The 26223-nt window shown below is 38.7% G+C and overlaps 1 protein-coding gene across 1 annotated transcript in view; it reads right to left on the bottom strand.

Moving 5' to 3' along the window:
• PDE7B (phosphodiesterase 7B) overlaps positions 1-23766 on the bottom strand; it is a 280322-nt gene extending 256556 nt beyond the window's left edge. Inside the window, exon 1 of the mRNA XM_036317578.1 lies at positions 23418-23766. Coding sequence (XP_036173471.1) covers positions 23418-23438 — 21 coding nt within the window. The 5' untranslated portion in view covers positions 23439-23766. The remainder of the gene's footprint in view (positions 1-23417) is intronic.
• Between the last annotated feature and the right edge of the window lie 2457 nt (positions 23767-26223).

Below are 26223 nucleotides of genomic sequence, written 5' to 3'. Positions count from 1 at the left end.
TGGCCCTTTGCAACCTGAAAATTACCTAACAAATTGCAGCTGGGCCACAGACCCAGAACTTCCAAGAGGAGGCCCAAGGCCGCACAGCAGCTTGCATTGCTTCACAGCTGGGCCTCATCAGGGCACCTCCAAACTCCAAAAAAGGAAGGGGAATCTGCAGTTCTCTTCATAGCTCCTGTTGGGTAACCTCCAAGAGCCAGTGTACCCAGTGGTCAGAGGGGGACCATCCGGATTACAACTCCTCAGATCCATAAGGGACACACCCAGGGGGAAGACTCAGTGAGCACCAAAGCCCCACTGAAGCAAGTCTTGCCCCAGAAGGGTGTCTTCAGCACAGAAGTTCTCCCACTGCAGACACAGCCAATTCTCACTGCCAGTTGGCCTGGAGGTCAATTCCTCCCAGTGATCCTACAACAATCAAGGCTTAACTACAACAAGACTGTGCACAAAGCCCACAAGGGGGTGCACCAAGAGTGTCCACCTCAGGTAACTGGGGAGGCTGAGCCACTGGGCCCTACAGGACACCTAGCAAACAAAACCACTCTACCAACACAGGGAAGCATAAAAAATGCAGAGACAAAGAAACAGGTCACAAATGACAGAAATGGAGGAAAGCAAACGACTGGATATAGAGTTCAAAACCACGTTTATAAGGTTTTTCAAGAATTTTATGGAAACCGCCGATAAGTTTAGTGAGACCATCAAGAAATCTAGTGAGACCCTCAAGGACATGAAAAAGGACCAACTAGAAATTAAGCATACACTGACTGAAATAAAGAATAATATACAGAGATCCAACAGCAGACAAGAGGATCCCAAGAATCAAGTCAAAGATTTGAAATACAAAGAAACAAAAATACCCAACCGAAAAAGAAAAAAGATTCCAAAAATATGAAGATAGTGTAAGGAACCTCTGGGACAACTTCAAGCGAACCAACATCAGAATTATAGGGATACCAGAAGAAGAGAGAGGGCAAGATATTGAAAACCTATTTGAAGAAATAATGACAGAAAACTTCCCCTACCTGGTGAAAGAAATAGACTTACAACTCCAGGAAGCGCAGAGAACCCAAACAAAAGGAACCCAAAGAGGACCACACCAAGACACATCATAATTAAAATGCCAAGAGCAAAAGACAAAGAGAGAATCTTAAAAGCAGCAAGAGAAAGAAAGTCAGTTACCTACAAGGGAGTACCCATACGACTGTCAGCTGATTTCTCAACAGAAACCATGCAGGCCAGAAGAGAGTGGCAAGAAATATTCAAAGTGATGAATAGCAAGAACCTGCAACCAAGATTACTTTATCCAGCAAAGCTATCATTCAGAATAGAAGGTCAGATAAAGAGCTTCACAGATAAGAAAAAGCTAAAGGAGTTCATTACCACCAAACCAGCATTATATGAAATGCTGAAAGGTATTCTTTAAGAAGAGGAAGAAGAAAAAGGAACTCTTACCATTTGCCACAGCATGGATGGAACTGGAGAGCGGATAAATACCACATGATCTCACTCATTTGTGAAATACAATGAACAACATAAACTGATGAACAAGGACTGATCCAGAGATGGAGAGGCATTGATTGGACTGTCGGGCCTCGAAGGGAAGGTAGGGGAGGGTGGGGGTAAGGGGGAAAGATCAACCAAAGGACTTATATGCAAGCATATAGGCCTAACCAATGGACACCGACAACGGGGGGGGGGGGGGTGAGGGCATGAGCGGGGGGGTGGGTAGGGGGTAAGGTGGGGATAAGGACACATATGTAATATCTTAATCAATAAAAAATAATAATAAAAAAAAAGTAAATGTGTGAGCTGGTTCTAGAACGGAAAAGTTCCTAGGACACTAGTTAGGAAAACACGTAAGACATGAAAAAAAAGTAAATCTCTGCTTAATATAAGCTAAATAATTAAAAAATTCAATGATAAAAGCAAATTCATCAAGTGGACAAGAGAATTAGAACACAAGTTAATAGAACAATATGAAGGAACCTACAAAACAAGTATGCTAAACATTACTGGAGAAAATTGAAAGGATCAAAATTAAAGGGAAGAAACAGGATACTGACAGGAATGGGCAAATTTTTAAAATATATCTTGTAGAAATGAAATAAGATAATCAAAGATGAAAACTCAACTATGGATCAAAGGCCTTTTACAGATAGCTCAAAAAATTACAAAGCTGAAAAAGACATCTAAGGAAAATTTTCTCAAGGAAGTATAGTAAAATAAAGATATGGTAAATACGAGAGTGCTTAAGAAAAAAGGATCAAGGATGAGCATGCCCAGCATGTACTATATAGTATGTATATGAATATAGTATGTATAGTAGATGTTCAAGAAATGTCCACGGATTGTAGGTGCGATTTTCAAAGAAAGTGTGGCTGAAATTTTACCATATTTGATGAAATGTCTGAAACATAAGATAGAAGAACTACAAGACTGTAAAGCATACTGAATAGAAGTGAAGCTAGATATTTCAGTGAGCAGAACATGAAAGACGAGGGTGGTAGCCCTCACTGTCTTCTCAAGAGAGAACCTGTTGCAAGACGTGCAGTTGCTGTGAATAATGCTGCAATGAGTATAGGGACGCATATATCTTTTTTAATAAATGTTTTCAAATTTTTCAGGTAGACACCCAGAAGAGGGGGTGCTGGATCATATGGTAACTCTCTTTTTAATTTTGTGAGAAACCTCCATACTGTTTTCCATGGTGGTTGTAACCGTTTATATTCCCACCAGCAGTGACTGAGGATTCCTTTTGGGAACAACCAAAGTGTCCTGAGATAGAGGACTAGATAAAGAAGATGTGGTGCATATGTACACAATGGAATACTACTCAGCCATAAGAAAAGATGAAATATGCCATTTGTGACAACATGGATGTATTCTGAGAAGATACTAAGCACAAAAAGTCAGGCAGATAGAGTCAAGAACTGTATGATTTCACTCATATATGGAATATAAAACTGAAAATAACAAATGAGCAAACAAGATAAACAAATATTCATAGACACAGACAGCACTATGAGTTACAGCACACAGTTACCAGGGGGTAATGGGGTAGGAGAAAGGTCATCAAGGGTAAAGGGGGTCAAATATATGGTGACAGGAGACTTGATTCTGTGTGGTGGGCACACAATGCAATATACAGATGATGTATTATAGAATTGTACACTTGAAACTATATAACTTTATTAACCAATGTCACCTGAATAAATTTTAAAAAAAGAAGTGCAGTTGCCAGCAATCTCCAGATGCTGCACCTTTAGGATCTACAACAGTGTCAATCCGGTGGCCGCTCTCCCACCAGACTGCTCCTGCCCAGTGTGGGCATGATGCCAGTACAGGAGCCCACCCTTCCGGCCAAACTCTGCTAATAGGCAGTTCTACTTAGGAGATCCCCCATGAGCCTTGCTAAGGCGCCGAATGTTGGGCCTCTTCCTCCACAAAACCCTCTTTTCCCCCTCTCCTTTCAGTCAGACAGACCTGCACTGTGGACCTTAGGCTCTCTCCTCTCCTCCTGCTCCCTTTGCTCTGCATTCACAGGCCACTTCCCACAGAAATACTGAGTAGTTCTAATTTTGTCTTGAAGTGTGCGTTGCAGAGATCCAGAAAAGACATACCACAAAGTAACAACAATTAGACTCACAGAAAAAGTTTTATTAGCAACAATAGAGACTAAAAGCGCAAGTGAATATTATCCTTGAAGTGTTGAGAGAAAAGGACAAAAGGGAGAATTCTATATCCTGTTAAATCATCACTTAAGAGTGATGTTACAAAAAGATGTTTTTCAGTCTAAACATTAAAAATATTCACCACTTGCCCTAGCTGGTTTGGGTCCCTGGATACAACGTTGGCCTGCAGACTGAAGGGTCCAGGGTTCAATTCCGGTCAAGGGCACATGCCTGGGTTGTGGGCTCAATCCCCAGTGTGGGGCATACAGGAGGCAGCCAATCAATGATTCTCTCTCATCGTTGATGTTTCTATCTATCTCTTCCTCTCCTGTCTTCTCTGAAGTCAATAAAAATATATTTAAAAAAATAAATAAATAAAAATAAAAATATTTACTACTTTATAGACCCTAAAAGAAAGAATGTGAACCTAAAAAGAATGAGCTATGGAAAATAATACTGAATAATGTTGAAAGCTATAGGTAAATTACATGAGCATTTACCATAAAATTTTTTTAAAAGATACTGGCTCATGGTTTAAAAATAAGGTAGAGCTCAAATACAGACAATAATAACATAGTTTGGGGGTGGACATCATCTGATTTAAATAAGTATCTTATATTATTCTGGGGTGTGATAGAGATAATAAATACAGATATACTTATTTATATTTTCACTTTAGTTTTTAAGAGTAATCACTGAAACCATAAAAAAATGAAATGTCTAATTTCCAAACCGATGGAGAGAAAATTAATTTAAAACCTCAAATCCATCCAGTAGAAAGCATAAGCAGCATTCCCTGAACACAATGCATCAAATTTAGAAATTGATAATAAAAAAGAAAAATCTCCTTCTTACCTCCCACACTTAGAAATGTAAAATAACCACTCCTAAATAATTATTGAATAGAACAAATAATGGAATTTACAAAATATTAGAAATGAATCACAATGAATATGCCATGTGTCAAAGATGATAATGTCCAGCTAAAAAGGTATTGGGAGGGAAATGTATAGTTTAAAATATATAAATTAAAAATAAAAAAATAAAACTCAGCATTAAAGTAGTTCAAAAGTCAATATGAAAAAGAAAACCACTGGATTAAGAAGAGAAATTAATGAGGCAGAAAAAGGAGGTAAAAGAGAAGCTCCACGCAGCAGGCACACCCCCAACTTAGGGCATTTGCACTTGCTGTGCCCTCAACCTTGGACATTGTTTCCCTGGGTATCTGCATGGTTCACCCTCTTAACTCCTCCAGGTCTCTTCTAAAACGTCATCTGCTCAGTGAAGGCTCCCAAGCACCCCGCTCAAAATGTCATGCCCAGGCCCATCAACATCCCTTAACTATTTTCCTTGCTCTCCTTTATTGCATACCAATTATCACTATCATTTTTTATACATGCATTTAGTTTATCATGTATCCCACCCATTATCTTGCTCACTGCTGAATGTACAACAATGTCTAGCTTAGCAGTTTTCAAATATGTGTTGAATGAATGATTTTATAGCTATCTAGGCTATGGGTACATAGATTCTGTCATATCATTTCCTCTAGTTTTTCATATATTTTGAATATTTGCAATTAAAAATGTAAAAATGTTAATAAAAGAAAAATATCTATGCCTATGAATACAAACCAAAGTATTAACACTGATGATCAATTTTTATATTTTCCAATAGTAAAAAACTTGGTTATATTGCTTTTACAATCATAACAAAGACAAAAATAATGACCACCAAAATAAATCACATATGCCTAGTTCATATATTCAGTAAATTCTATTATTGTTTTAAAGCATCCATTCTTTTCTAAAATTAGTAAAATCCTAACAATTAAGGCATACTAAAAGATCATTAAAGAATCCTTCAAAAACAATTTATTTGGAACAAACCTCCATAATAAAAATACTCATAGGACACTGTATTATTTCAACGAAAAAAATTTGAGAATATTCTTGGACTTAAATGTTGAGTCTAAAAAACCTGGAGACAAAGGGAACTTGAAGGTAACTTGACATTTTCACCCCATTCTTAGATATTTTTGTTTATCGTGTCATTTTGTATTTGTGAATGGTGTAGGAATTCAGGCATGTTTCTGACCGGGGAAATTTAGAAGCTTGTGGTAGAGAAGAGTGAAGGAGGTTTAACAATGGTTGCCTCTTACTGATAAATCACTAGATTTGATTTGCTTTCAGCTCTGTCTCTATCTTCCATAATCAGATCCCTTCATTTCAGAAAGTGATTGGGTACATGACTGTTACCAGTGATTTTTTTCATGCTTGTAAAATTAAGTCATTAATACAAGAGTAATCACAGAAAATTAATTAAAGTGGCATGATCAAAACACTAATACATTAGACAAAACACTAAGACACAAAAATTGTTGTTACATGACCCTTTCTACTTATAGAATACTGGTAAAATATAAACGGAGAAAATCCTCACTAAGTCCAAGACAATCATAATGTGCTGGTGATAAGGTTTTCAAAAACAGAATTTAAGTGAAAGATTTGGACATGAACTAATGACAAATATAATACATTTACTCAATAATAATGTATATATGAATAGTGTGAATTCAGGTAATGTTTTCCAAAGTTCGTGTGTACACCAAATGCAACTTATTATGTATCAACTAATCAAAATTTGATTAAATTAGCAGAAACGTGAAATTTCAGGTTCATGTACTGTGGTATACTTTAATGAATGTGTTTACACAGTTCTTGGTAGTCTTTATATAACAGACCCACTTCAAACAGAATGAATTTGCCTTGTGAGATTTTGTTAGATAGGAAGTGATTCACAAAGCTGGGTTTCCTTCCTTGTGTTATCTTGTAGCAAAGTGCTTTAATCAGACAGCATAAGAAGGAAACCTCTAATTTCTAAACATTTTTTAATATTCTATGGATGCTTGCACTTGACAGATTGCATTCATCAGAGAAGCTATACAAATTGTACAGCGTAAATTTTTTTTTTTTTTGGTATGATTTTTGTTTGGCAGTTTCTTATGTGAAATCGAAAGTATCCTTAAAAAGACAACAGCAGTGCTAGTGTGATGTGGACAATAGTACATGAGAAAAATTTAAGCAATGCCATTCTTGGGAAGTCATTGATAAAATTATAAAATCTTAAACAGGAATTCTTCCTGGCTTAGCCTGCAGAGCAGCACCAAAATAGTAAATAATGATTTGTAATGAAATTCTAGAGTGCTTTCTGACAGCAAATTATAAGAATGCTACTGATTATATTTATATATGATAAAACTTGTCAAGGAAATTGAACTCTTCTCTACATGCACTCAAACTCTTAAGAAAGCTGGAATTAGATCATTTTGACAACTCACTGAAGCATCTGTTAGGTATAATATGAAGAGCTAATGAGGTGACATAATCACAATGTTATTATGAATAGAACTTATTCTGAATTGTTTGAATTAGTTGTTTTCTTTCAAGTTTCTGTTCTGTTATTTTTGCCTCACATTGTTAAATTCCAGCCATTCATATTTTCCTAAGAATCATTAATTAAAATAAAAAACAAAGAGATAGCATGAGACAACAATAACAATGACCAGTACTTAATAGTTACTTAGATCTTTCCACCATCCACACTGCTCACATGAACACATATTATGTATATAGATGAATGTATATAATCAACGGTTTCTTACAATGACACTGAGAGGGGTTATTATAGCCAATATAAAATAAATGAAAAGCGAGCCACAGAACCGTTAGTAACTTTGTTGGGATCATAGCATAGGTGAATGTTAACGCCAGGACTAGATGTCTAGTTTCCTGTCTTTCTCCAGGATTCTTTCCCTCAATCCACATGCCTATATTTTCTACAATCACTGACTATCTTATATGTAAGTGACCGTGACCAGAGGAATGCCTTTCTCTGCCCCCTGCCACCCTATCTGATAGTCAATTCTCTATCCTTGCTTTGCTAGGCCCAAATAAGAAAAGAAAATATGTTCCTGGTATCTTAAGATGTTGAGTCAAATATTTCCATAAACCCTGTTCCGCCGAAGCCGGTTTGGCTCAGTGGATGGAGCGTCGGCCTGCGGACTGAGAGGTCCCGGGTTCGATTCCGGTCAAGGGCATGTACCTGGGTTGCGGGCATATCCCCAGTGGGAAATGTGCTGGAGGCGGCTGATCGATGATTCTCTCTCATCGATGTTTCTAACTCTCTATCTCTCTCCCTTCCTCTCTGTAAAAAATCAATAAAATATATTTAAAAAAAAAACAAAAACCCTGTTCCTTACGTTGTTTAGGGTCTATGCATTCTTGGCTCTTGGATTTCACATCCTGGGTTATGTAGGCTGTCACAAATAATATAGTGTCTATGGAAAAATTCTCATCCAGTTCTAAGTTTCTGTATCAAAACAAAAGTCTTTCTAAATGTGAGTTTGTAAATTGAAGATGGCCATATTTTTGAGTGAAGGGAGATCTATCTATCTATATAAAAGGCTAATATGATAAGTGTCATCCAACTGGGTGCTATGATGCACACGACCACCAGAGGGCAGCCCCTCTATACAGGAGCTGCTGAGCTGCAGTGACTTGGCAGCGGCAGTTCTTGGGTGATGGACCCCAAAACCAGAGAGGAGGGAGCCAGATTCCTCACAGGGCCACGCAATTCCACCTTTAGCTGTGGGTTATGTTGTTGTTGGTCCTGAATCTGGTTTACTGCACACTTCTGTTTGAGTTCCACACCCTGTATGACAGCAACTTTGCAGAGTGCCCTTTCGCACTCCAGGGTCCCTCGGGGGATGTTGGAGAGCGAGTTTCAGCCCGATCCCTGCAGGCTAGGCCAAGGTACCCCACCTGCCGGAGGGACCCTGCTCACTTTGCAAACACCAAGGAGGGATAACAGGAGGCTGGCTCCAGGGCGTGTCTGGCCCCTCTTGCCCAGTCCTGCCCTGTTGGTCACCTGCTAATTAATTTCCTTTCAATGTGCATGAATCTGTGCACCAGGTCACTAGTATGTAATAATGGCATAACTTAAAGCCACTGGGCTCTCAGTAGGGGCTACATATAACTATGATCATGGTAAAAACGTCTATGAGCACACATGGAGCAGCATATTTATGCCATACTTTCTTTGTGCTATTCTTCAAGCATGTATGGAAAATTCCTGTTGTTAGGCTATAAGCCAGAAGCCTCAGCCCCTCACCACCAGTGATGTATAAAAAGGCTTTCATGTCTATGGAGTCTTCTGAAGCATGAGCTCTGGCAAGACTCCAACAATATAGGCAGCACCATGTACTAATCAGATGCATGTGCATTTGAATCATTTCCTGGCTCTTCCTCCTGTCCCGACCTCTGGAAGCTGGTGGAAGGCTTAAGTCCTCCACCCTCTTCCTATTTATGTTGTCTTCCTAGGTGATCTCATTTGGTGCCATGGCTTTAAATAGCATATGCATTGATAAATTTAAGTTCAGTTCTGATCTCTCCCCTGAACACTGCCTCCCAAACTTAATGTGTGAAACAGAACCCTAACTTCTCTCTGCATTTTCCTTCTCCAATTTCATCCTTCCTCAATCTTCTCCAGCATGCCAGTGGTGGAAGCCAAAAATCTAGAATTCATTAATTGTTCTCAAATTCATTTTATTCAACCAACATGTACACAATACACTATTGAACCAAGTCCTAAGTTTACACACACACACACACACACACACACACACACACACACACACACACGGTGAAAAGAAGCTAGATGTATGTAGCATTTATCTCTCTGGAGTTGACAGTTTTCAGTGATGATCTTAGCATGATGACATCTTACAAATAACACATTACCTTCCAAGACATGCAGCTTTGTAATTTATTATCTGCCTATATATTCCCACATGTGTATTTGCATACATACACATCTACATATATATGTAAATACATGGTTGGACCATATGAAATTACTGATATTTGACTGTCTGAGCCTAAAAAATACCCATTTCAGTGACATGGCTTGATCTAATAGTTATATTACCTACATATCTATATCTATATCTATATCTATATCTATATCTATATCTATATCTATATCTATATCTATATCTATATCATCTATATCTATATATCTACACCTATGTCTATTTTGTTTTTTTATAGAGAGTAGAAGGGAGGGGAAGAGACAGAGAGAGAAAAGCATCAATGTGAGAGAGACACATCAATTGGTTGCCTCCGGCACACACCCTGACTGGGGCCAGGAATCAAGCCTGCAACCGAAGTACATGCCCTATCCCAGAATCAAACCCGGCCAATGTTCTATCCAGGGAGCCAAACCAGCTAGGGCACCACCTATAGTATCTATTTATGAGGATGCACATATTGTGAGGCAGGAAAAAAACATAATCATCTGATTATTTATCAGGGGCTCTCATAATAAAAATTTAAGCCAGCATACTTAAGGTATCGAGGCTAAATTAAATAAGAGAAAATGTAAACCATTGGGCCTAAAATTCAATTTCAGTTAAGCATGTGCAAGAATTCACTTGGATTACATACTGAACACAGATGTGATACCGCCTGAGCACTATGGGGGAAGTCAGACATACCAGATCATATTACAATTCTGGGTGTCCAAGACAGCGCCTACTAGCAATATTCTTTTTAAATTGTTTCCACGTATTGACTTGTCAGACCATTCTCTTGATAAAAATATTGGCATCAAAAAGGTGAGAAAATCAAAATATTTAACCACTAGCTTGATCAGAGACAATGTCGGTATGGCTATGCTGGCATCAAGCAATGGAACAATGGCCCAGGACAAGGTCAAGGACTCAGAGGACCCTTACTTATGTGGAACTTGAAACTCATCTTGGACATACTGAAAAACATCTAGCCTGAAACCCTAACTCAGGCTATGACATCAGATTTCTTTGGTGATAGGTGACAAAATTTTAGGCCCATTTCACAGTTAGAAAAATAATTGAAGTCATCCTGCTTACTTTAGATCTCATGAATAAATTAAAGGCAGGTCAAAATTACCAGGTTTGTAAATTTTTTCTTAATTTAAATTCAACACATTAAATTAGCTTAATAATTCATTTATGGATTGCTTTGCGCATTTTTCTAAGGAGGAAACACTAAATATTTGTTGTGTTAAAAACACAAACAAATGTAATTCATGTATCTCTTCGTAAACATCTGAGGAAGTGGCAATTAAAAACTGTGCATAACTGCTATTTAGTTACTCAATAGTTTGTAATAACTCTGTTATTATTCTTTAATGTGCTAAAGTAACAAAAAGGCCTTCTCAGTTTGAAAATGCATGGAGTAACACATGCCGGGGTCCAACCCCAGCAGGTCCAGGGGTCCCCAAAGGTGTGGACGGAGTCGGCGAAGACGGAATGACGTGGGGACAGCGTTCAGTTGATCAGCAGCCTAGCCAGGATCTCCAGCCAAGTTCTGGTCTGGATCTCCAGAGAGGTTCTGCTTAGGATCTCCAGCCAGGTTCTGTGTCCACGTTCTCTTGCTAGGTTCTCCAGCCAGGTTCTGTAGCCATGTTCCCTCGCTAGGTTCTCCAGCCAGGTTCAGTCACCAGGTTCTCTTGCCAATTTCTGTAGTCAGGTTCAGTCCAGGATCTTTTGCCATGTTCTCTCCAGCGAAGTTCTGTGTTCTAAGTTCTTAATCTAAAGATCAATACAGAGTCTTCTTTCTTTGGACTCAGTATGGCACATCTTTTCAATCTAAGAATCAATACAAAGTCTTCTTTCTTTGGACTCAATATGGCACATCTTCTCAATCTAAGTTCTGTACTATCCACCTTCTTACCCTACTTATCCTCTATAGGGGGGTCTGAAGTACCCTGGTGGAGTCCTATCCGTCCCGAATGTGGGGGTTCTCAATGGGGGGGCTTACCTAGGGGAATCCTGTTCCAGGGGTTCCCAAAGGTGTGGACGGAGTCAGCGAAGACTATCCACCCTCTTCCTACAGTGGAGTCCTATCCATCCCGAGAGTGGGGCTTACCTAGGGGTCCCTGTTCGGGCGCCATATGCCGGGGTCCAACCCCAGCAGGTCCAGGGGTCCCCAAAGGTGTGGACGGAGTCGGCGAAGACGGAATGACGTGGGGACAGCGTTCAGTTGATCAGCAGCCTAGCCAGGATCTCCAGCCAAGTTCTGGTCTGGATCTCCAGAGAGGTTCTGCTTAGGATCTCCAGCCAGGTTCTGTGTCCACGTTCTCTTGCTAGGTTCTCCAGCCAGGTTCTGTAGCCATGTTCCCTCGCTAGGTTCTCCAGCCAGGTTCAGTCACCAGGTTCTCTTGCCAATTTCTGTAGTCAGGTTCAGTCCAGGATCTTTTGCCATGTTCTCTCCAGCGAAGTTCTGTGTTCTAAGTTCTGTGTTCTAAGTTCTGTGTTCTAAGTTCTGTGTTCTAAGTTCTGACTCTTGCTGTCTTATTACATCTGTATTTATACCAGTTGATTCAATCCTATCAATCTCTAATACAAAGGTTAGGGCGTTTCTTATCTTCATTCCAGGGAGTAAAGATTATGTAGCTTAAGCATGATTGTTCGTAGTTAAAGTGATTAATTACCCACCTGGCACTAGTTAAGAGGTTTTATTCCCTCCCTAACTTCAGGGGAAAATCCCTACCTGGGGAAACAACCTTTCTCAGAGACCTTGGTTAAAACACATAGTGCCAAGAAGGTGAGCAAACATATTAAGAACAGTATGCCATATATGCCAGGTCCTTTGAAACAGCAAGGATGGACCGGCTCCCGGCAAACACATAAATAAATTTGAGCCAAAACACTCAAATATTAAGCCGACCTTATTTTTTAATATCAGTAAGATATATTATCAATTGTTTCATAGCAACATTTCATAAAACTTACCACTTAATGTTTTTAGTTTAATATGTTTTACACTTAGTAATATTTTAAACATTATTGAACACTGATTATTTTTAAATTCTAATTTTTAAATTTCTAATTTGTAAAGAAAAAGACCACGTATTACATGAAAACTAAAAATATACATTTGTCTTTAAAAAAAATCAACAGATAAGTGTATATCAAGCACATTTTCTCTTAACTATTTAATATTTTCTCTCAAAAATATATTTTCAAGCTATCTATAAATTCCTCATAAGTAATTCATAATTAGACTCTAGGTTAAAGGTAGTAAATATATTTTGCATTTGATAACTGCAACTTGAAGTTCATTTGTGCTTCAAAAATACCCCAGCACTAAAAAAAAAATGTGAATGAAGTATTAGAAACATATACACACACACACACACACACACACACACACAAAACCCAAGAAAAGCCAAAGTCACTGATCATCAGAGAGATGCAAATTAAAACGACAATGAGGTATCACCTCATACCTGCCAGAATGGCTATAATCAAATCAACAAATGACAAGTGCTGGTGAGGATGTGGAGTAAAGGGAACCCTACTGTACTGTTGGTGAGAATGCAAACTGGTGCAGTCACTGTGGAAAACAGTATGGAGTTTCCTCAAAAATTAAAAATGTAACTGCCATTAGACCCAGTGATCCCACTCCTAGGAATATATCCTAAGAATCCCGAAACACCAGTCAGAAAGAATGTATGCACCCCATGTTCATAGCAGTGCTATTTCCAATAGCTAAGATCTGGAAACAGCCCAAGTGCCCATCAATAGATGAGTAGATAAAAAAAGAGGTGATACATTTACACACTGGAATACTATGCAGCTGTAAAAAAGACAGATCTCTTACCCTTTGAAATAGCATGGAGGAACCTGGAGAGTATTACGCTAAGTGAAATAAGCCAGTTACAGAAAGACAAGTATTACATGATCTCATATATGTGGAATCTAATGAACAAAATAGATTCAGAGACATGGAAGCATGGAACCGACTGACGAATCTCAGATGGAAGGGGGTGGGGGTGGGCTGGAAGGGATTAACCAGGAAACTTATATGCATGTATGCATAACCCATGAACACAGACAACAGTGCGGTGAATGCTTGGTTGGAGGGTGGGGGGGAGGGGGTCAATCAGGGAAAAAGAAAAAATGGGACATCTGTAATACTTTCAATAATAAAGATAAAAAGAAAAGAATGGAGGAGGAATGCTGGGATTTCAAATATGACAATCTATATATATAAAAGCCTAAGCGACCGAACAACTGAACGACCAAAAGACCAGTCGACCAGTTGCTATGACACGCACTGGCCACCAGGGGGCAGACGCTCAATGCAGGAGCTGCCCCTTGGTGGTCAGTGCAACAGCCAACCTCCCATGGTCCTTCCCCCAGCCGACCAGCCCCAATCGGCCCCAATTGCCAGCCAGACCAAGGAACCCCACCCATGCACGAATTCGTGCACAGGGCCTCTAGTCTATATATATATAAAAGCCTAAGCAACTGAACGACCGAACAACTGGTTGACCGGTTGCTATGATGTGCACTGACCACCAGGGGACAGATGCTCAATGCACAGGATCAGGCTCCCTCCTATCTGGATTGGGCCTGTGGGGATAGGGCTCCCTCCTGTCTGGATCAGGCCTGCAGGGATGAGGCCGAAACCAGCTATCCAACATCCCCTGAGGGGCCCCAGATTGTGAGAGGGCGCAGGCCAGGCCGAGGGACCCCATCAGTACATGAATCCATGCACCAGGCCTCTAGTAATGTAATAATGTTCTATTTCTTGGCTTTGGTAATGGCTATACAGAGATTCACTTACAATAAGTGAACCATTCTGTACACTTATATATTGCATATTCTTTGGTATGTGTGCTATAGTTTAGTGCAGGAAGTTAAAAATAAATTAAAAACTGTATTTCTCTTAAATGTTTAAAGCACCCAACAGCACTATACACAAAGTAGTTATAACTCTATGAAATACTTTTTATAACTTGTAAGCAAATAGTACCAGTTGATATGCAGTACACATAATGCTTACTATCTTTCACACACAGTTCTAAGCACTTCACAAATAAAACTCATTTATCTTCCCAACAATCTTATGAGACAGATACTATGAGCACCCTCATCTTATAAATAAGTAGAGTGAGGCCCAGAAAGATGAAGCAACTTACTCAGGATCATAGAGCTGATAAATGAACCACAATGAAGGGTGCCAGGTTCTACTGTTCGCCATTATACTATACTGTCTCTCAGAGCAAAACTCAAGTTTAAGGTGTCAGATTCATTCATTGTAAATTCATGTTAAATTAAATAATGTTGTTCTGTATATTGGAACCTCCTGTGTATACATATCAAGTAGACTGCTTTAACATTTTGAAACAGTTATTTTATATTTTTATAACTAAAGGCCCGGTGCATGAAATTCGTGCACTGGGTGGGAGGTGGGGGGGGGGGGAGTGTCCCTCAGCCCAGCCTGCACCCTCTCCAATCTGGGACCCCACAGTGATGGAGCCTAAACCAGCAGTCGGACATCCCTCTCACAATCCGGGACTGCTGGCTCCCAATCGCTCACCTGCTGCCTGCCTGATTGCTGCTAACTGCTTCTGCCTGCCAGCCTGATCACCCCCTAACCACTTCCCTGCTGGCCCAATTGCCCCCAACTGCCCTCCCTGCTGGCCCGATTGCCCCCAACTGCCCTCCCCTGCTGGCCAAGTTGCCCCCAACTGCCTTCCCCTGCAGGCCCGGTCGCTCCCAACTGCCCTCCCCTGCCAGCCATCTTGTGGTGGCCATCTTTGACCATATGGGGGTGGCCATATTGTGTGAGGGTGTGATGGTCAATTTGCATATTACCTATTTATTATATAGGATTAAAAATGTATTTTTCTAACTCATGTTTAGAGTAAAGATAAATTCTAAACCTAAAGTATTTTAATCATATAACAACAATAAAAATGGGTGGAAAATGGTGAGGTTGAATGACAATTTTATTAGCTGTAACTTCAATAAACCTCAATCCCTTGCCATTAAAATGGGCATAACCTATCCTTTCCTAATAGAATGTTCTGAGGATGAAGTGACCTGACATTTGTGCTATGCACTAAGTAATTAATTACATCTGAAAGCCAATCCATCTGTATAGTAAGACCTAGAAACTTCAGAAAGGAAAGGTACCTCACTTTAAATATACATTTTAGAGACTTGAAAGTAAATAATGCAAAATAAATTGGTGAAAGTATTACTCTTGGTAAGACTAGCATCTGGAACTTGAATCCAGGGCTCTAGGCTACAAGTTCAGTGCTCTTTGAAAAGTGTTTGATCCTCATTCTTTTCTTCCTGTTTTCCCTTCTCTTCCTCCTTGGAAAATATGTAAACTGAATTTTAAAAATTATGTAGTATTATTGTCATTTAATTCAATAATGCATTTGACTTATTTTTAAAAGATTTACATTAAAGAAGACATATTTTAAATAGGCTATATTCTCGAACTCACTGTTTTGGTTTTTACCTTTGACATGAATACCACATAAAAAGCTTTCATATACATTTGTCTCCAAGTCTAAGAAGGATCTTGCCCTTAATTTCTCTCTAATGCACCCACACATGGGAAGCTGGTTAGTTAAAAATAGAACAATATTTATCAATTATTTTATTTATGTCATTGCATTATTTGTAAATGACTAATAATTTTTAATAACAAAAAATATTTACAAAGAAATGTTTAGAATATTAGTTCCAGTCATTTAAAACTGCTATTACACAAATTCCTATCTGATGTTTATCCCTTTTGTTTTATTTTAACTTAAAGATTATTCTTACTCCAAACACAGTAATAAAGGTCTAGAAAAATAGAAAAAAAAATCACTAGATAACTAAAATGACTAATACTTATATTTTCCAAATCAAACTAAAAACTAAGTTGAAAAAAGCTTCATTTAATTGAAAAAGCCAGAACACTAGTTTCAAAGACATGGAAAAAATACAACATTTCGATCACATGGAAAACACTTTTTTCATAAATATAATGACCTTTTTCTAAATCAAGGCCTTCTTTAGACCTCGGTATTACTGCAGCATCTCCCTTTATGAAAATGCATCCAAACTTTTGTGAATGACTGAGTTCTTTCATCTGACTGGACACAGCTGGCAAGTGGCATAATGAGAAGGGGAAATGAAAGTTTTTTTTCTTTTCCCTCCTGGAAAACCAAGAAATGTATAAATCATGTTCAAACTGAAGCATTGGCTGTTTGTATTGTCACACAGCTCCCCAACTTAATACACGTAGTGTTTTCTACTTTTTTGTGAATAACTGATAGCATAGTACCTTTTAATCTTGAAAGTCTATCTGTGAGGTGTGGTTTCCTTGACATTATTTGTATAATTTAAATTTTTACATATTTAATTAATTAAAAGTTAAACCAAACTGACCAATTTTTAAACAGCAAATTCAGTTAAAATGTTTAAGCCAATAAGATATGTATATTCAGTTTATGGGGAAATATCTCAACTAGTTGGGCATGCAACAGGCCCAAAGGTTCAGACACACACAAAAGCAGAAAGGAACTTGGAGCTTGACTGAGCCTCTCATTTTGTACAGGAGGAAACTGGTGCCAGAGCGATGACTGGCCCAGAGTTACTCAAGCAGGAGTGATGGATGCACTCACTATCTCCTCACTTCCAAGCTCTTAGTGCAGGTCAAGCTGTGCTCCCTAGCTGTGTCAGAGGCACGCGGGAGAATTTCCATGGGATTGAAGGAAGACTCTAAGGAAGCAACCTGAAACTAAAACGGACCTCTTTCTTCTTTTACTTTCCAACTTTTCTCGCAACTTTAAACAGCACACAATAATAAATACCTGTAAATTTTCTCCATTGTATATGTAACAATTTCATGAGGAGATGTGAACAATTCTAAAGTATACACATGTAAAGGAAGTCTTTCCCTATCCCATACTCAAAGTTCTGCACCCAGACTTTAAGTTTTTTATTTGAATTTCCAGAAGTTTTCTCAGTGTATATGAATATGTATATGCAGTTATACAAATGTTAATGTAGCCTTTTATTCAGTTAATACATCTTGAAAATAAATCCAGTTTTGTGCATGTAGATCTACCTCATTTTAAAAAATAACTGTATGGAATTCTATTGCATGGATTGAAAATAATGTATTAAACAATTCACCTACTATTGGGTTCAGGTAGTTTCTGAAATTTTATATTACAAACAGTGCAAAAAGAAATACAATTTGATTTTTATTAGATTAAAAGTTACTGTGATCAAACAGTATGTAAAACATTGACTACTTGGCATATTTAGATATCTAATTTTGACCCATGCAGGCACATGTTAACCTCCTCATGTCTATACCTGTACCCAGGGGAACACTGGTCCCCCAGACAAGCCCTGGACTCCACCGCACACCCTTCAGTGTATTTACCTCATGTGTAAACTCCTTTTTTCAACAGAATCCTATTTTTGTGTGTCTGAAGCAGTGGGCAAGTAAGGATGGTTTTCATCATGTAGGAAAGATATTTCATGTATTTTTATTTATAAGTTATGATGATGTACAACACAAAAAGGTATTAATAAGAATACAATTTGAGCAGCACTTTCAATAAAAATTTTATGCAAATTTATCAACCACTAGAAAGGAAAAACTAAAACAAACATTACTCCAAATTTCACAAAAGTAAACTCCATCAAAATCTCATTATCTATCTTAAATATTTTCATCTTCTCCTTACCAAAAAAAAAACCCACCAAAAAACAAACAAAAAAAAAACCCACAAAAAACAAACAAAAAATGAAAAGAGGAAGAGAGGAATGGAGGAAGGAAGGACAAACTTTCCTTACTGCTGTATTGGCTGAGGCTACTAATTTCATACTTCTATACTACATGCAAACAAATGTATAAAGGATTTAAATTTTCAAATATTGGGGTATTTATACATTAGAATATTAAGAATTACATATTGACTAATTGATTTTCATGTATTTTGTGTCATGTTATTTTTAGGTTTACCCCAAACTACTCTCCGTATAAAGCCTTGCCCAGAGGAAATGGCAGCAGGAATGCTCTGGCCTAAGTAGAATCTGGGTAACTGAACTGCATCAGATCCCACCACTAGGATGAGGCAGCGACTCTGTACCATCAGGTCAATGGATGACGAATGCATCAATATTTTGTCTTCTGAGGATCACTCCAATTAACTTATCAACATGTTTTCAGTTATTTTCTAAAGACACCAGAATTAGAGTTGAGGAGATATGAATGAAATAATATAGAAAATCTAGGATTGGCGCTTAGGAGGAATACACTTGTTGTGTAACATTCAAGGCCTCAGCGACAATGAACACAGAACATGTCCCTTTACCATCTGAAGGAAGTGTCACCACCAGGGAGAAGCACATCAGCCTCACAGGAGAGCAATGGGGCAAGAACAGGTGAACTTCACTGGGGAGCAACAGTCCTCCTGGGGAGAAATTCCCCAAAACCTAGGGCCTTGTTTTGTTTTTATTTGGAAATGAGCATATTTTGGAGGCGAAAATATGTAAATTTGGACAGTAAAGGCAAACTATACAGAAAAGTGGTAGAAATAAAGGATGGGAGAGGTGGCAGGAAAAGAACAAACTGACACTAATATGTCCACATTAATCTTGCCAGGGTAAAGCACAGAAATTGGAGAGGGTAAAGACATCCTAGAAGTATGTCTGAGGGCTCCAAAGGGAACTGAGGGCTCCAAAGTTTAAGAAATTTGCCTTAATTCACACATGACATCTCTGGAAGTTCTGAGCCACTGTGTGAGGTTTCCTGACATTGAGGGTGTTTCCCAGAACACCACACTGCATCAACATTCAAGCCCATCATAGGCTGTAAACCTCCTAGCTTGTATCCAATGCTTACTGGCATCTGAGGCTGCTGTCAAAGTTCTTGAAGGACTCCTACTTTCTACAACCCCTAGTAGTTTCAAGTTCAAGAGATGATGTAGACCAGTGGTCGGCAAACTGCGGCTCGTGAGCCACATGCGGCTCTTTGGCCCCTTGAGTGTGGCTCTTCCACAAAATACCACGTGCAGGCGCGCATGTACAGTGCAAATGAAACTTCGTGGCCCATGTGCAGAAGTTGGTATTTTGTGGAAGTGCCACACTCATGGGGCCAAAGAGCCGCATGTGGCTCCTGAGACACAGTTTGCCGAACACTGAGATGCCAACGCACTGATTTAATTCACCATGTCAGGCCTGTAGAGTATCTTAAATCAACCACTGAGAAAACTTTCCCTCTCTTCAACATTGTATTTGTTAAGGACACCACTACAAATATATTATTTCAGAAGAATAGCAATGCCTTCAATTAATCATATTAAAGATCACAATAATAGAAATATCTATATAGATAGAAAATTTATTTTTCTTGAATTTCAATTTGTATAAAGCTCCCTCTTCTGTTTCATTTTTCTTTGTCACTCCCTCCCTCCCAAACTCTTGTTTCTCCATTTCTCTGCACAGACTCCATTATTTGTTCATATGTTCAACCAGAATGTAAGTTTTAAATATAAGTGACTTACCTCTCAATTTTATTCATTTCACCTCAATAGGCACAGCCTTTGACATGTTGAAAACATGCAGTAATGTTTTTGAATGATTATTTGACACTTTCACATTTATTTATACATGGAATTTTTAAAGAACTCCAAGTTGACAGTAGGAATATTATAAAAAGTTTCATCTAAAAAAGATTGTTGGAAATAACCCAATACAACCAGTTTATTTTACAGATGATGACACTGGGGTCAAGAGTAAGCAAGTGGCTCAGTACCCAACTAGTTAGAACCTGAGTGAGAATGTCCACCTTGTCCCCTTTCTCTACCTGCTGTTCCTTTAGTGCACTCCATGCAGTCACTCTCTAAGTACACATTTAATCATTTAGATACCTACGTGATTCTTGGGAAAGTATAATTGGCTTGATGAAACCTGAGAATTTTGATGTATTTCACTCTCTGTATTTAAATCTCTAACAATGCCTGGTACCCTTTTTTCCCTTCTCTCACCCAAATTTCCATATCAACTGCTTTAAATATTGCTAGTCTATCAAGTACACAATATCTCAAGAATCGAAGTTGGAATGTTGCCAAAGCCAACTGGGATGCATACAGAAGCCATTGGTATGGATCCCACAGCCAGTCCTATGTGAACGATGGACATGCTCCCCAAGGTGCATTCTTAGATGAAATGGGGATACCACCATGGGGAGGCGCTGATAGAGAGGGTCTCATCACATTTCCAAAAGCCAAATCCCTTCTTTCTCAGCCCCATGTGTCTCCTAGAAGAGAGATTCCTACTTGTCTATAGACTTCTATGGGATACATAAGCTAAATTCATAGGACAGTGGATTCTAATTTCTGTACATTGAAGGTCTCCCAATAAGTTACTCCCCGAAAGTCATTGTGAGTTCAACCACTTAGAATAACTGTTAGCTTTTACATTTATAAGTTCTGAAGTCTATTCTGGTTCTTAATTTTGACAGTTTTCATTAATATAATGAAGCCCTTTTAGTCTTGCTTGGCATTAATTTACCACATAAGAAATTTCTTCTAACACTATGTTCTGTGAGTCAACAAGCAGCTTCCCCTGTGATGTGAGCCTGGCTAAGAACAGATCAGACTTTGGAAGATTAATGACTAGGCAGAGACATTTTTCATATGAGTACATTACCACTTTGAGAAAACTTGGTCATTGTACTTTTGCATCTGTTTGGAGTAAGATGTGTTTTGGCTGAATAAAAAGCAGCAAGTCAACAATGGGAATGCCCTCCTCTGTACCACTGATGTATTGATTTCTATATTACATTTTAGGCTGAATTAATACCAAAAACATTTTTCAAAGACAGTTGAAAATGCCATATTTGACAATCATTTCAATAACTTACAATATATAAAGTGTAGCAAATTCTCAGCAAGCATTTAACTAGGTATTAATGAGAGCTGACAATGGGTAACTGCGCTGAACACCATATCAGGCATTAAAAGATGTACTGCTGCAATTATTTTCCCTAAAATGATGTCTGTTTCTGATACAACTTGAATTTTCTACCCTATGTAATTTAATTCCAAAACCAATTTCTCTCAGCTAATCTGCTGACCTATAGACACCACTGATTTTTGTCTCATGTTGTTCAACTGAGTCAGTGCACTCTGAACTGGGTCAGCTTACAGTGATAGGTAAAAATCCTTGTAAAGAGGATATAGCCTTTGGAATTGCAACTAGCTAACACTGGGCTTTTGCTTGAGACAAAAAGCAACTTCATTTTATTAGAGAAAATGTCAATCAAGACTTTACTGACACCCGTCTTTGTTTCACCAGCAGTAGTAAAAGACAAAGCAGGGGAAATGGAGGAGCTGCAGTTAGACATTTGCAACACACAAAGTCCCTGTTTTCCCACTAGGCGCTGCAGAAAGGCAATTGTCCATTCACAGCACATCCTCTGCATTTCAGAGCTAATATTTTTGCAGTTCCCAGTTTGGTACATTACAGTCAGATGCAGTTAATCTTGTTAACCGTTTGAAATGCACTGTGCAGGTGATACCTTGCTTAATATCACTGCTAACGTGACCCCGTTTTTAAAACTTCAATATTGAGAACAGAAACCCTTTTTTAAAAAATAAAGTGAGAAATTTTGGAAACAGAGTAATGGTTTCACATAATCCTGTCTTACTTGCTATTGCATAACTTTGAGAAGGGTAATAAGTTAAATTCATATTAACCATCTATTACTTGAATTGCTTTAACAAAAAATTAACTTTGCAAAGGAATGCTTTCCAGCAGGGGCTCCCCTCAACATGTAATAATAACGCGCTATTGAAAACAACATCAGCCCTGGGTTTCATTGCCCTGCTTCCTGCAGCATTTAGAGTGTTTACTGTATATGCATGCATATGCCTGCCTTCCGGTACAGAGATTCACTCCAATGTTTTAATAGTCAGCCTGGTGACAGCACGTGAATCTACAGATGATTAATTAGGAACCAGGCTCAATCACTTAAGTCCCCAATTAAAAATCTCACTCTGATTTAAACTATTATTAAAAAAGATAATTGGCAGATTTATAGTGCTAATAAAGAAGTTTTTATTTTCCTTTCTAAATAAGAAGACCTAAATCATTGGTGATATAACTCAGTGCCTGCAACTGCCCTATTGACTTCTACATCCAGAACATTTTTTTAAAAAAATGCAACAAGGTGGTAAAGTCCATTTTCCTCAAGAATTCATTTTTCTGACACACCTTCTATAGATTTTTCTACCTTCAGTCTCATTACCAGTTTCTTCCTCTCGCCCTAATTTCTTCATCTTGAAGTATGCTATCAACCAATATGACTAACTCAAGAGAAACACTGATTTGCTTTTTTCCTGTTCCATAAACCCCACCAATCTCTTTACCAATATTTTCCAATCCTGTCCCACCAAAAAGAAAAATGACCCAATACTAAGATTTACATTGGAAAGAAATATTGCATTCATTAAAAAGAAGAAAGAAGAAGAAAGAAAGAAAGAAAGAAAGAAAGAAAGAAAGAAAGAAAGAAAGAAAGAAAGAAAGAAAGAGAAAGAAAGAAAGAAAGAAAAAAGAAAGTCCCTCCTCAGTAGGGACTCAAAGTACAGTGAAAATACCCAAGTCTCTCATCAGACTGGGTGGAATGAAACAGTTAATGCAGGCTAAGTGATAATGTTTAGTCAGTTCGCCTAGAAAAAGGAAGGAAATTCAAAAGCTGACTGCTGTAGTAACAATCACAGACCAAAAAACACATATGTACAGGTTCACTTTAAAACTCCTGCCATCTCGCTGTGGTTCTGTTCTCTAAGAAAAATGAGCTTGCCGCTTAAATTTGTTGTACCTACCTCAACCATTAAACAAGACATTTAACCATAGTGGCAGTTCTGTGACCTTTGAATGCCGTGAAATCTCTGACCGGTGCTGCTTGTTCATGAAGACTTGTGCTGCAGAATCCAGCAACTTCATCCAGGATTAGGAATATAATTAAGTAAAAAAAAAAAAAGAAAGAAAGAAACACAGAAAGCACCCAGAGAGATCGAGAAGGAAGGTGGAAAGAGAGATTCTCTCTGGGTGAGTACACCACTGTTCTCCCAGACAAGTGCTGGGACAGAGCCGAGCCTGCTGCAGTGCCCAGACCCACCGACTGGCTGGGGAACAGGCAGCCGGCCTGCGAGGCAGGGAGGTGCTGTCAGTTGCCACAGGCAAGGAAAGGCAGAGACCAATCAGCTTCAACTCTGGCAGCTTACTGGAGTGGAGCCTTTTCTGTTTATGTTTCCTCATTTCAAGAGTGACGTCAAAGGGTTTAGTTTTTCCTCTGCATGTGCTATTAATTTTAAAGTACTGTACTATGGGAAGAATGTGTGTGTGCCTGTGGTTAGCCTGGGCACCCCACTCTCAGGAGAACCCAAGAAACATTTTCTATATTCAGGAATACATTCTAAAAAATTTAAAATGCCTTGTGATGAAGTGTAACAAAAACACAGAAATGAAAACAACAAAATAGACAAAACCTCCTGAGCTAAACAATAGAAGCAAGATTCATATTTTTTTCCAAAGTGAGTGTATGTACATATGCCCACGTCACAGCTGTTGTTTATTCTGAACTAATTCATTTTTAACCTTATCTAAAAATGAGGTGTTGCTTAATCTTTATAGCCATGGATGCAGAATTGCGCAAATGAGCTGGTGAACATTATGTGGTGAAAAATAGAAATCGTGTTTATGCTGCTGCTGATCTCTGCCTTGCCTCCAGTTTATGTGGTGAAGCATCAGGATTATTCATGCTAGGGAGATCCCCCCTGCCCTCCCCACAGGGAGTCATTCAGGAAGCAGGGCACGATGATGCCGTACAGGCACGCCCAGGATAGCAGCATGTTCTCCCAAAGTGTGTGAAGGTACAGTTATTTAAGGATTCTTTCTCTACCAGGGGCCCCAGCTTATCCCATCTTTTTCTTCCCACTCTGGAAAAGCTCAGTGGTGGCCATCTGTTTTTCTGCCTCCCCCATAGCCTCTCCCTTTTCTCCCACCCCATTCTGTTAAAAAAACCTCTTTTTTTTTTTTCTTTTGGAAACTTTCCTTCCTCTATCTATGGATTGCATAGACTTCTCCACAACCCCCACCTCCCACAGCAGAACGCTAAGGGGCATGTGACCCATACTGGCCAATCAGATTTCTCCATGGCTGTAGACACAAAATGTTTTAGGCGTAGGCACAACACTGAGGAAATCCAGAGTCCTTTTTCAAATATTAATATTGATTATTGGAGAAAGGAGGTATTTATACCTCTCTAAGATCTTATGTGCTAGGGTTAAGCAAGCCTGTAGTGGTGGGAGTTCATCTTGGATGTTGAAGATACAGTGAACAGATACTATCTGCTTTCATGCAGTTTATATTTGGGGTAAAGAGGAAGATGGGAAATAAATGTAAGTAAATACATAATGTTAGTTGGTAATAAGGGCTTCAAAATAAAAAAAAGAGCACAGAGTAGAGCGTGTGTGTGTGTGTCTGTGTGTGTGTGTCTGTGTGTGTTTGCATGTAGAATTGGCAGGATTTCAAGATGTAGGCTGTGAGAAATTCTGATTCTTCTGGCAAGAGACCATAACAATAAATTTAAAATTTATATAGAATATTTAATAATGATAACATTGTGGAGAAAAAGTAACACAGGGAAGTGTTAATGGTAAGATTGGAGCTTACAACTTGAAATTGAGTATGAGGGAAAGTTTCACTGAAAAGGTGATAAGTGAACAAGACTTGAAGTTGATGAGGAAAGAAGTAGGGCAGAGTGTCACAGGCTGATCATCAAAAATATCATGTGCAAAGGCTCTGAGGTGGGAGTGACTCACGAGTAGTAGGAGATGGCAGTGGGTCTAGAGAGGCAGCTCATGTAGGGCTTTTACTTTGGAAGAAATAATGTTTTAAGCAGAGGAGTGAGGTAATCTGACTCACATTTTAACAGGATCACTGTGTGGAAGTAGGAGTGGAAGAAGGGGGCCTAATAAAGAGTATATTGCAATAAAACAAGTCAGAGATCGCAGTGGTGTTGACAAGGTTTTGGTGGAGGCGGCTAGAAGTAAGTGACTTCTCATTATATTTTGGTGTTAGACACAATAGGATTTGTTAAATGGATTGGATGTTAGGTATAAGGGAGGAAGATTAGTGAGAGGAGCCAATAATATTTCCCAAAATTTTGGGCTCCATCAAACAAAGAATAGAGCTGACATTGACCAAGAGACAGTGGGAAGAATAGATTTTATGGGGAAGATGAAAAGTTCAACAGTGAACATGTTACCTTTGCCTAGATATGGAGATGTTGAGCAGGCAGTTGAATATATAAGCCTGGAGTTCAAGGGAGAGTTTTGGACTATAGATACAAATTTGGAAGTCATTGTATATACATGGCATTTAAATCCATGAAACTAGATGAGAGTGTAAAAGGAGTGAGTACAGATGGAAAAGCCCCAGGCAGTCCAAGATTAGGTAGTGAGAAGTATGAGAAAAAAATAGTGAAGGAGACTGACAGCCTTCAAAAGGTAAGAAATTTTCATGATCAACTTTGTAAAATGAAAGTTAGATGGAGACTGATACTTGAACTTTTGAATTTAGAATGTGCAGTCATTCATGCCCTTGTCAAAATTGGGTTTGTACAGT

This window comes from Myotis myotis, unplaced genomic scaffold (genome assembly GCF_014108235.1).
Source record: "Myotis myotis isolate mMyoMyo1 unplaced genomic scaffold, mMyoMyo1.p scaffold_m19_p_7, whole genome shotgun sequence".
Classification (NCBI taxonomy): Eukaryota; Metazoa; Chordata; class Mammalia; order Chiroptera; family Vespertilionidae; genus Myotis; species Myotis myotis.
The sequence above is the reverse complement of the archived record's forward strand: the minus strand, read 5'-3'. Positions and strand labels throughout refer to the sequence as shown.